The sequence below is a fragment of the Python bivittatus genome, unplaced genomic scaffold (genome assembly GCF_059951505.1).
Source record: "Python bivittatus isolate LINGU-HERP-01145 unplaced genomic scaffold, Pbiv_v1 ctg000070_np1212, whole genome shotgun sequence".
Lineage (NCBI taxonomy): Eukaryota > Metazoa > Chordata > Lepidosauria > Squamata > Pythonidae > Python > Python bivittatus.
Window position 1 is genome coordinate 24,791,054 of NW_028277034.1, and position 12,735 is coordinate 24,803,788.

General features: G+C 36.7%; 1 protein-coding gene across 1 annotated transcript in view; it reads left to right on the plus strand.

The window, feature by feature from the left end:
- Positions 1–12,735, plus strand: part of MGAT4D (MGAT4 family member D) — a 38,710-nt gene that overhangs the window by 14,016 nt on the left and 11,959 nt on the right. The window contains exons 3-7 of the mRNA XM_025166866.1: positions 1,454–1,594; positions 3,034–3,167; positions 7,151–7,197; positions 9,330–9,443; positions 10,746–10,821. Of these exons, the coding sequence (XP_025022634.1) occupies positions 1,454–1,594; positions 3,034–3,167; positions 7,151–7,197; positions 9,330–9,443; positions 10,746–10,821 (512 nt within the window). The remainder of the gene's footprint in view (positions 1–1,453; positions 1,595–3,033; positions 3,168–7,150; positions 7,198–9,329; positions 9,444–10,745; positions 10,822–12,735) is intronic.

Below are 12,735 nucleotides of genomic sequence, written 5' to 3' on the forward strand. Positions count from 1 at the left end.
ATTTGCTTTCTAGTATTCAGCATTTTTACCCCCCTAGATTTCATATCACTAAGATATTGAATCTGTAAACATATATAACCAAGACATGTTTTCTTGCACTGAACTATTATTTAATTAGAGGGAAAAAAGCTACTGTGTGTGTGTGTGTGTATATATATATATATATGTGTGTGTGTGTGTATGTATGTATATATATATATATATATATATATATATATATATATTGGCATATAAAATGGTGCAGGATACTGCTAGTGGTAAATGGATGAATTAGAACGGACTGTGCTGACAGTTATGTGAATAGTTATCATCCCTTGTATCCATTAAATTACAATATGTAGTACTGATACTTATGCAACATTTTTGTTATATTTTCAAAATTCTTTGAATAGGAGAATATCAGAACAATACAAACAGAAACTTTCTGATTGTCCTCTGTTGCATTCATGATTGGATCAGCTTCAGGAAAGATAAGTTCTATGAAAGTTGTTACAGTAATTTTCCATTACAGTGGAGAGATAAATATCTATTATAAAGATTAATGTCGGCATTATTGCTAATGTAAATAGTGCATTTTTAAAAAAATATCACACCTGCTACAGCTAAAGTCTGAGATGACAATTTGCTGGGCCTGACTATCTACTTTTCTTTCTTCCTTTATACTGTATAGATCCTCAATCAACTAATATCATTGGCTTCAAATGGATACAGTGCTAATATGAAAATTTAAGTAGCATATCTTCAGTTTTACGTGTAGAGGTAGTCCCCAATTTAAGAACAAATTCCGTTCCCAAGGTCTGTCCATAACTTGAATTTGTATGTAAGCTGGAACAGTATTACTGTATAATACTGTATATGTAATATTGTGTAATGAACTTGAACCATTGTGTACTTAACTCAAATTTTGCTACAACAGGCTTATTCTTAACTATGGGTTGTTTGTAAACTATGGGTTCTTAACTTGGGGACTACCTGTATTACTGCTAAAGGTCAGTTCCATCAAGAGAAAGGATTAAAAAGTACTTTGTAAGATCAGTCTTAATGTTGTGCAATGTGTGAAACAGGACCAGAGGATGGATGACTTTTAAACTTAATAATTTACAGAGAAAAGCCTGCATAAAAATAGTGGCCTTATAACATAGTACTATCCCAATCTGATGTCCTTTATGTATGCTGGAACTAAATTTGCAGAATTTCCAGCTTTTAGCCATGCTGCCTATGTATTCTGGGAATTATAGTCCCTAAATTTCTGGAAGACAGTAATTTGGAGATAACTCTGCTAAATTATCATAAATATACTTTACTGTTTATAGAATGCACCCTTGATATGCTATCACATTATCATTAGCATTCAAAATGTTATATCAGCAGTTTGAAAATGGCATCTTGATATTGTGGGCAATTAAATGTTCATGTTTGCAGTATCACTCTTTCCTCTTTCTTTTTTTTAAAGATTATATGAAGTGGAAAGTCCTGAGCCTTACCAACAAACTCGCAGTACATCCTGCAACTATCCGCTACTATCTGCCTCATCTCCAGAAACATGAAGATGCTATTTACCCAAATGTCATAGCTGGACAAAAAAGGACTGGGGGTGAGAATAAAATGTAAGGTAGAGGGGAAGTGTGTGTGTGTGTGTGTGTGTGTGTGTTAATTGTGCAGTCATGCGAACATCAAAGTTTCTGGACAGTTTTAAGAGAAGAGCTTTGTTTTGAATGGATTCATTTGAGTGTGTATATCAGATCTTTTCATTAGTCTGTGTGAAGCAGCCTGTGAGCACAAGAGATGTTATGCCCACATCTGAAAGTATGTTGCACTTAGTTGCTTACATTGAAGAATCCCTGTTAGAGAATTGCTTAAAGTCCTGAGTTTAAGATCAAAACAAAATACATATGCTTGGACTGATACATTTTTCCATTTGCTTAGTGCACTGGCAAGAACAGCAAACTTGTGTTGTTGTTTTTCCATTTCTCTTAATGGCTTTCATCCAGATACCTTACTGGATTATGCTATTATCCCATTATCCTTTCCAAGAGAAAGTTTAGGCTGAAAGGTGACAAGTTGCCCAAATTTCCTCGTAACCTACGTGGCTCAGTAGCATATTACAGGTAGGTAGTCCTTGCTTAACTACCATTCGCTTAGTGACTGTTCAAAGTTACAATGGTACTGAAAAAAGTAACTTACGACCAGTCCTTACACTTACGACCATTGCAGTGCCCCAGATGTTACATGATTGCAATCTGGGCACTTGGCAACCACCTTGCACTTACGATAGTTGCAGTGTCCTGGGATCATGTGATTGCCATTTGCGACCTTCCCAGCCTACTTCCAGCAAGCAAAATCATTCTGCATGATTCATTTAACGACTGCATGATTCACTTAATGACTGCTATGATTCGTTTAACAACCACTGCATAAATGTGGTAAAATCAGGTGCAGTCATGTAATGCCTCATTTAACGACTGCCCCACTCAGTGATGAATTTTCTGGTCCCTATTGTGTTTGCTAAGTGAGGAGTACCTGTAATCCTACTTCTTCCAAATCAAATCACTGCATTATACAGCATTAGTTTACTAGTGACTAATCTCCATAAACGTTTATATGCCCAACAGCTTAGCACAAAGATACTGTAAAATTCTGTTAGGATGGGTGGAAAATATGGTACCCCAGGACACACATAGTATTTCCTGCTGATATCTGTAAGAGATGACAAATCTTCCAGCACCAGCAAAAGCTAGTTCAAAATAAAGCACCTAAATAATATAAGATAGCTTTCTTTGATATATGTAGCTTCTAAACTGAAAAATCAAGGAATAAAGAAACTATGACAAAGTTTGATATTATTATTATTGAAATAATAATAAGATACTATATGTACATTTTGTATTCATTTCTTTATATGTTTTTCAAAAAATTCTTGTACAGACTTCCAGGTTCCCAAATAGTAACAAGTTAAGTTTTGTTATTTTTTTCAGTTGCTTTTTTTTAGATATTGTTATTATATAAAATAAAAAAAAATTTTTTGTATGTTAGTATCCCTAGTAATTGGTATATCAACAGTGCGAAGAAAAATGGGAAATTATTTGATGAGTACATTGAATTCCCTTTTCGATGGAATGTCTGAATATCAGAAGAAAAATTGTGTGATAGTTGTCCTTATAGCAGAGGTAAGATAATGTGAGATGATTCATTTAAGCTAACAAAAAAGGAATTATAGAAATTTATACTTATTATAATATTAGTACAGTGGAATCTCGGTTCACGAACTTAATTGGTTCCGCAACTCTGGTCATGACCTGAATTGGTCGCGACCCGAAGCAAATTTTCCCATAAGGTTCAATGTAATTACCATTAATCCATTCTGGCATGGAGGACAGGGAGGCGGCTATTGCTTGGAGGGAGAGTCCCCCTCCCTGCGACCACGTGTCAGGGGTGGAAAATGGCCGCGGACCATGTGTCAGGGGCGGAAAATGGCCGCGGACCACGTGTCAGGGGCGGAAAAATGGCCGCGGACCACATGTCAGGGGCAGAAAATGGCCACGGACCACATGTCAGGGGCAGAAAATGGCCGCGGACCATGTGTCACGGGCGGGAAAATGGCTGCGGATCCTGTTCGTGACCCGATCCAGCGTTCGCGAACGGAGGCAAAATTTCGAACGGAGCTGTTCATGACTCGAATTGGTCGTGAACAGAAGCATTCGTGACCCGAGGCACCACTGTACTCTGCAACTGAATATTCATCAGAGCTTATGGAAGGATTTTTAAAATTCATTTTCTCCATCAACATGTTCATGGTCCTTTTGTAAATGCTGTGTTCTCTCCCTTTATGTTGCGTGCGTGTGTGTGTGTGTGTGTGTGTGTGTGCATATGCCTTCAAGTCATTGTTGACTCCTGGCAACTGCCTGGACAAATCCCTGCAGTTTTCTTGTCAAGATTTCAGAAGTGGTTTGCCATTGCCTCCTTCCTAGGGCTGAGAGAGAGTGAGTGGGCCCAGGGTCTCCCAGCTGTTTTAGATTTTTTTATCCTGCTTTTATTACCTTTATAAATAACTCAAGGCAGCAAACATACCTATTACTCCTTCCTCCTCCTATTTGCCCCACAAACAATTACCCTGTGAGTGAGTTGGGCTGAGAGAGAGTGACTGTCCCAAAGTCACCCAGCCAGCTTTCATACCTAAGGTGGGACTAGAACTCACAATCTCCTGCTTTCTAACCTGGTAAATTAACCATTAGACCAAACTTTGTGCCTAAGGTGGGCCTAGACCTCATGGTCTCCCGGTGTCTAGTCTGGTGCCTTAACTACTACACCAAACTGGCTCTCCCTTTATGTTTTACTATAGATTATATCATGAAATTCAAAATCATTAGAAATAATTCTTGAATTTGAGAAATGTATAGGTGACTCATTATTGTTTAGTTATTCCTGCTCTGTAGAGGCAGGATCTCTGCTGATGTTGTTGAATGGGTAGATTATAATATTCTATATATACTGAAATTATGGTAGCAGAGAATGAGCATTTCAGAAAATGAACATCATATGGCAGTGTAGCTGCTATATCAACAAGACAGTACCCATATAAGGGGCAAAGTTGTTATTTTATGTGTATCTCTTAATGTTTAAAATAACATAAAATGCAATAAAATTAAACTGTTAAAATTACATAATTAATAAAACGTCAGTCACCTACCTTTACTAACAATAAGAAAGCAGACATTAAACACCTTGAGTCATTTTAAAGTTATGTCAGTCCATTATTAAATTATTATTAAAATCAAGTTATTGTAGGAGTATCAACAATAGTAATAGTCATTGAAAAATTACAATCTATTCAACAAGAAATCTATCCTTATTTAATAATTCATCCCTGACTTAAGTGTTAAGACTTCATGTTAAGAAAAACTCTAATTTCCATGGGTAGAATTATAGTCCAGAAAAGGTTTCATGTTAAATTAAATTCTGTGTCAGAATAACACAGAATTTAATTTAATTTTCAAATATAAGATTATTGTAGATATAAAACCATGCGCTCACAACTTAAGTTGTGTTCTGCTGAAGGAATTGTATATACTTTGAGTTTGCCAGTACAGGTAGTATTAATGACCTTAATTGGGATCGGTATTTCTGTAGCTAAGCGAAGTCATTAGGGAAAACATAATGTGACCACACTGCTTAGCGACAGCAGGTCCGGTAGTCCCAGTTGCAGTTGTTAGGCAAGGACAACGCCGTTGTTAGGTGAGGATCTCATGCTTTTCCTGTCCTGCTGCACTCACTTCCACTTCAACTCCCCCCACCTCCCTATCTCCCCCCGTCTCTGCCCTTTTGGCTGCCCTACATTCCACCACCTCTCCCCACCACCTCCAGCTGACCTTTGGTATCTTCTTCTTTCAACTGCTGACAAGATGTGCCTAGCTGAGGCAGCTGCTGGCCCTTCACAAAGCCTTCATGGCAGCAGGGGTAGGTGGTGGTGGTAGAGTGCAGGGCAGCCAAAAGGGCACAGATGGGGGAGATAGGCGGGTGAATTGAAGTGCACACTGTGGTTGTAAATGTTGGCAGGCTGCAAAGCACTTGAATTTTGATCACATGACTATGGGAGCGCTGCAACAGCTCTAACTTTGAGGACTGGTCATAACTACCATTCGTTCAGTGTTGTCATAACTTTGAACAGTCACTGACCAAATGGTCGTTAAGCAAGGACTACATGTATCCTTCCTACTATGCGTTGCTGTAGGCATTAAGCCTCTTAAAATGCAGCTTACAATTGTGTTTGGTTTTTTAGCAAGCTTACCAAGATGCTTTTTGCATATCTTGCAGCCTAACTATATTCCACCATCCTATAGATCTACTTGTTATTTTACTTTGTTTGGGAACTACATGCATTATCTCTGTTCAATATTATTGTGTTGATTTTGGTCAAATATTCCAGTCTTATAAGATAATTTAAAGCTATAGTATTATCCACTCTACATTATACATTTTAGCTAGACTATAATGGAAAATTAATCAAATCTTACACAAATATAATTAGTATTCCTATTATTTACCGGACTAGTATTTCTCAGAAAATAAGATAAGGTTGGTCTGACATAATTTATTCCTGATATATATCTGCTGATCATTCTTAATCAGCGCCTCTCATACTTAACCATTTCTTTTAGAATTTTCTCTGCATCAGTGTCAGTCTGATCAGTCTGTTCTTTTTTTGTTCCAAATGTCTCCCCATTTTGAAGTGAAGACAACATTTGTGTCATCCAAATATGCCTCACTCATCTTCCAAGGACTCTTAAAGATTTATGGTCAGCACCCCTGAAATAACATCCACGAGTTTCATTAGCGTTAAAAAGTATAATTAAGTTGGCTCTGACGATATGAACTCATTTAAAGTAGCTTAGCATTCTTTATCATCACTTTACCTATATCAGGGTGCAATTCTTTCCTTATATATTTAACAGTAATTTTACCTTTCCCAGATTGAAGATGGAGCCTAAATTTCTGCTGAGCCTAGGACTATATAGAGCCTAGAACTATAGTGCTATATAAAGTCCCTTTTGTGCTAAATTTCATGGTTGGAAGTGCATGGAATAAAAGAGTAGATGTGTCTTGAACTGGGACCTTAAGAGATAATAAAATCTAATCATCATGCCTTTTTTCATCTGCTCCTGAAACTAGGTGATTCAGGGGTCTTTTTCTTGAAATTATGAAGAAAGGATCCTCCTTCTCTATTTGCTATTGATTGTTGCAAACAGGACATATCTTAGCTCACATGTATATATTTCAAGAACACTTAATCTCCTGTTTTCCATTCCATTGCTCTTTACTATTTGGTTGAATTTTCTCACCTAAATAAGAGAGCAAAATAGTTTGTGATTAACTCAAGTTTTATAACTTCATTTCTTTACAAAGAACGAATTAGAATAACATGGCTCGCTGCTATTGTTAAGGGCCACAGAGCAGAACTTTTATATAAAAATACTTGTATGGTACATGAGAGAAATGCTCAGGATTGAATCCAAATTTATAATGGAAACAAAAGTGAAGCAGCTGCAGATTAATTCTGTTACATATATTCTTGGTAAAAAAGGAAGGTCTATGAAAATAAATAAATCTTGTTTCAGAAAATAACACATTTGAATTTTTTTTTACATTTTTCTAGATGGACTCAACATGTGTTAATAGCATTGCAGAAAGCATTAAAAGAAGGTATGTTTTAAAAATCTGTAAATATGCAATAAATTTGAAATCATGTTATTAGTATATTTTAAAAATCCCTATCTAAAAGTTCTGAAAGTTCTACTGTTACTTCAACTTAAAAAAATTACATATGCTTAACAAAGCATCCATATATATAGTATATATATATATATACATATATTATACATAATTCAATTATTTTAAGGCAGGAGGAGAGATCTAATTCATTCATAGAATCATAGGAGCCCAAGAGGTCATAAGTCCAACGTCTTGCACACTGCAGGATTCAGTACACCATCCCTGATAGATGACTATCCAGCTTCTGTTTGAAAACCTCCAGTGAATGGGAAGAAGCCACTCCTTGTTCCACTGACTGACAGCTCTTACTGCCAAGAGGTTCTTTGTAATGTCTATATCCTTGAAGTTTCATCCATTCTGAAGGACGAATTGTTCTTAGGTAACATGTCAGAGACTGCGTATCCATAGTTCCATAATCCAAAGTGAGTTAAGGCAGCCATTGGGCTTCTGGGGGAGGTATAGCAAACTCAAGACAGCTATGTGAAAATGGAGCTGACGACCATAGCAAAGATCAAGGAAACTTTTACAATAAGACTTTGGAATTAATTATAAAGTACAAAGTAGACCAGGTCCTTGGAAGCTCTCCAGATAAGGAGAGGATGGGAGATTGCCTAGGTGTGCTCCAGACAGCTATTCCCTATCAGGAGACCACAGGACAGTGGCTTTCTATAAGTCTGAGCACTGGGAGATGACAGGATTAGCCATCTTACTTGCAGCTGCAGTGGAAACTTTTAAGGGACACTAAGTTCGCAAACCTCACTTTCTAAATATTTTTGGAAATTGCTTATTAACTACTTCTAAGCTATTAGAGACCTTCAGAATGACAAGTATGAAAATGCTGGGTGAGTGTGTCTTCTTCAATCCTGAAGGAACATTTTAATCATAAGCTTAAGAATGTAAAGAATCTGAAATAAATAGCAAAAAGCTAAATAATATGTTGATTTTAGACAGTTATAATTGGTACCAATAGAAGAGAATGTGTGTAGCTCAGGGTTGAACTGTGGAGTCCTTGGGGTTCTCTGAGCTTGGTTACCCGGCTAGGTAACAACTTCAGTGCTAAAATGGGATGGAGTTTATATACTCTTGCATGCCCTGCCAGTGTTGGTGGGTTTTTTTTTTTCCTGGTAGTTCCTTGATTAGGGTATTATTTACTGCTTGATTGCATGTCTGATGATAATCTTGGTGTTAATCTCTGCTTATCTGGGTGATGATTGCTGGTGAGGAAATCTTCTGGTCTTTTGTTTCCTTTTTATTGTCTCTTTTTAATAATGTGTAGATGTTGTTTATCTCTGTGTGCCTGTTGATGGCTACCTCATCTGAATACCAAGCTTCCAGGAATTCCCTTGCATTTTTGGATTTAGCTTGGTCTTGGAACTACCAGAAAAAGAAAAAAGAAAAAAAAAACCAACCCAGCCAGGGCAAGCCACTGTACATAAACAGAGAGCAAACTCCACTCCATTCTAGCATTGAAGATGTTACCTAGCCGGGTAACGAAATGTTTGCAAGAAAAAAACCAAGCTTAGAGAACCCCGAGGACTCCACAGTTCAACCCTGAGCTACACATATTCTCTTCTATTGGTACATACAGCTTTAGTTTGTTTTCTCCCACACACGTTATTTGTCCATGCACACTCTTTTCATTTACTTGTGCATGTGCTCAACAGCATCCATTGACAAAACTGAAAAGTTCATATCTCTGAATGTCCATCCAGTCATATATGGGTTTGACATACATTACACATAGATATTGTAATATAATATGGGCACTGTCCTCTGTTGAAGACCTGCCAATTAAGGTGCTTCTAATTATCCTGATTGAGCATATTTTTGATATGTTGTGATTTTGCAAGTGTGGCAAAAGCAGCTTATCTCTAGCCTAGTATATGGTGCATGATATGATTTTCTACCTATGTCCACAATGTACAAGTATGAGAAAAATAAAAGTATTGAAATATATATATGTACTGATCATAAACACCTATAAATAAGTCCTTGATCCTGTGGGAAATTGATAGTTTGTTACAGAGATTCACTGGAAGAAAACACTGTTCTTCTTTCTTTAGCTTTCCACTTGAAGTTCTTTCTGGAGATCTGGAAGTTATTTCTCCCCATGAATCCTTTTACCCTGACTTCTCCAATCTTAAGGAAACATTTGGGGATTCAAAGGATAGAGTGAGGTATGAAAGATGGTGTGATAAGATCCTTGGACTGCATTTTCCTAAGTATTTTTAAATTAGGGTTATTTTATTTCTTAAAATGTCATCTCCATTTTTGAACATGCTCATAACATAACAACATTTTAATACAACGTAATAGTGAAACATGGGTTTATTGTTCCTGATTAACAAATACAACAGCTACCAAGAGAAGGCAGATATTTCATAGCAACTTCTAACAGGCTATAGAACTCAAAGTCTACCTAAATAAGATCTCGAAACAGAAGGCCATTAATGAAAAGAAATCCATTACAATCAGTTTTAGAATTAATATTAATTTTGAAAATTCACATATATATAATTTAACAAATTAATCCCAATTCTTGCCCTGCTTAAGATGGTGCACCAGATATGATCTTTTTGCAGCAGGATGCTCTGGATAGGAACCTCATGTTTGCATTACTCTAATGCACTGTGCTTGGGACTACCTCTTAAAACTATTTGAAAGGTGCAATTGGTGCAAAATAGAGCAGCCAGCATGCTGACATGGGAGCTCCAGCAGGTATTTCAACAGAATAATACTGGTTTTGCTAGTGCTGCATTGACTCCTAATAGGTGTATGACTATAAGTGTTGCTAGTGACCCATATGGCTCAAGTCCTTGTTATCTTTGAGGCATCTTCTCCAAGTAGTCTGGGAGGGCATGCTTCTGATCCCCTCTCCTTTGAAAATTAAGGGGATGGGGATAGAAATATTCCTTCTCGGTGGTTGTCCCAGCCCTTTGGTATTTTCTCTCCACCCCCTCCTCTGGTTAGGATGGGCCCCACTCTGTTACTCTTTTGGAAAGAGGTGAAATCAGTAGTCTTCTGCTGGGCCTTTTGAAGGTAGAATATTAGTTCCATGGCTGCTATGTTTTTATCTGACTTTTGTTTTTTATATATTATGGTTTTAGCTTGGTTTTATATGTTTTTATGCTTTATATTTGATGTTTATGATGATATTTGATATTTGAGCCATCTTCTGAAATGTCCAAGCCAGGTAGGAACAGAACCAATGTATCATAGTGCCTATAATTTCCAATGGAGAAAATACTATTCCTGGTAGTACTGAAAGCTGCTGGCAGTACAGAAGAATCAATAGGGTTATTTTCTATATTATTCCTGTTCTAATCAGAAATAATAAAGATAATTTTCATTCTGAACTCTAGTCAGAAAAACAAATTGAATAGGTTTCTACAAAAAATTATTTGACTTTACCTACACAGAAAGAAAATAAAATGTAAGAGTAAATTTGTATTTAAAAATTTCATGATTTTTTTGTTTAGGTGGAGAACAAAACAGAATTTGGATTATAGTTTCTTAATGATGTATGCCCAACAAAAAGGAACATTTTATTTACAGGTATGTTTACATGACAGTATATTTGGCTACTCCAATTAAATTGTGCAGGATTATGTGCCTGGATTCTGTGATCTTTAGGTCTCAGTTAGTGCTAGTTTTATAATTAAATAACTTGGAAATGCCTGTTATTAGATCTGCAGAATCATGTTCATCATTCACATGAGTGTTTAAGTAAAGGAATTGTATATATAAGAGTCTAGTTTTAGTGAGTATGCTGGACAGAGATGTAGCTTGTTGGCTGCTTGGCTTGATTAGATTCATCACTGCCTTTTCAATAGAATATGGTTCTTGGTAGTATATAGCTGTTTGATAAACTACATAGATTAGATTAGCCTAGTCATGTGGTCTCATAGTTTTAGGAGTCTAGAGCATTTGGAGGGCACCAGATTGGGGAAAGGCATCAGCATCTGGCCTTTTCAGGTATTCTCAGCAACAGTCAAAATCTACTGCTAATGACAATCCTTGGCCACTGGGTAGCTTGGTCTAACCATCATTTAAAATTTCCACAATGGACCATCAATTTGAGTCTTTATGAGAAATATTATTTGGCGCTAGATCCATCCACCCAGGATTCCACTGAACACTGCTGCTGCTGAGTAGTGGTAGGACTTATTATCTCTGATCTAGAGCTGGGCCTATCTTGACTTGTGTTTTCATTCATAAATCTATCAGTATTTGTAACTGGAATTATTTACTATGGGATTATCTGTCCTACCCTATTGTTCCATTGCCAATATGGGCCAGCGACCATTTTTGGAGGGCAGGAACAGATGATACCATCCTTTACAGTATTTGTCCTCCATAGATGCAAGCTGCATGAGTTTTTTTCTGCTCCATTTTCAAAGTAGTGATTTGCTTTTGTCAGCTTTAGAGCTGCTATCTGGTTTGCTACATTTTATTTTCTTCTAGGCCAACACCTGTACTTTGATTGGCTATTTCACAGAGGTAGGACTGTCCCCTCACCACATTTTCTCTGCTTTTCCTGAATAACACCTGCTGCAGATTCTGTGACAGCAGATCTTCCTTAGTAGCATCATGGTTAGAACCCTTGCCTTACATGCAGAATGATCCCAATTTGAAACATGGCAGGATTTTTTTTTAATTACTATTTTTGTTTTCTTGAGCTACCTTCTTTTCTGCATTTTTAAAAATAAATCCCAGTGCACTCTTTCATCATTTTTAATTTCATAATTTTCCATTTTAAAAAAAAGCAGAAAAGTAGGTAGCTCAGGGAAAAAGCAGTGATCTGAGTAAAATTTCTGCCAAGTTTCAAACAAGGGACCTTCTGTGTGGAAGGCAAGGATTATAACCATTATGTTAGTAAGGAAGATCAGCTATAACATAATCTTCAGCAGATGTTATTCAGGGGAAGGGGGGGAGAATGTAAGAAAAGAATTATTTTAAAACTAGTTGTTGTGCCTGTATATATGTATTTTGATGTTTACATAGAAATTTATCTTTGTGCATATATGTCTATGTAAATGGATATGTATGTGTATGTATGTACCCACACGAAGATATATAAAGTATGTACATATAAAAATATATTCCGTCCTGCCCACAGAAGGGAAAGCAATTGGGAATTTCTTTCCTGAAACAGAAAGTTGGGAGGGCACCACAGCATGGGAATTGTCCAGCAGGAAGTCATGGTAGCCTGGACTGAATACCTTTCAATTTACTGTCAAAGCATCTCAAGTCCAAAGAGGAGTTTTTAAAGCTAGTTTAGAATCAACCCAACATTAGTACATATGCCCTACGTGTAAAAGCCACTGTCATTTATTATGTAATTCTTGTTCCTTTGGGCAGGTCTGGCTATTTCTATTCACATATTGTCCTAAATTATAATATGGTTTATTGCTTTCAGGTTAGCATTTTGTATAAATTCAGCTAGTTGTGGATTAGTCAGTAATTTTA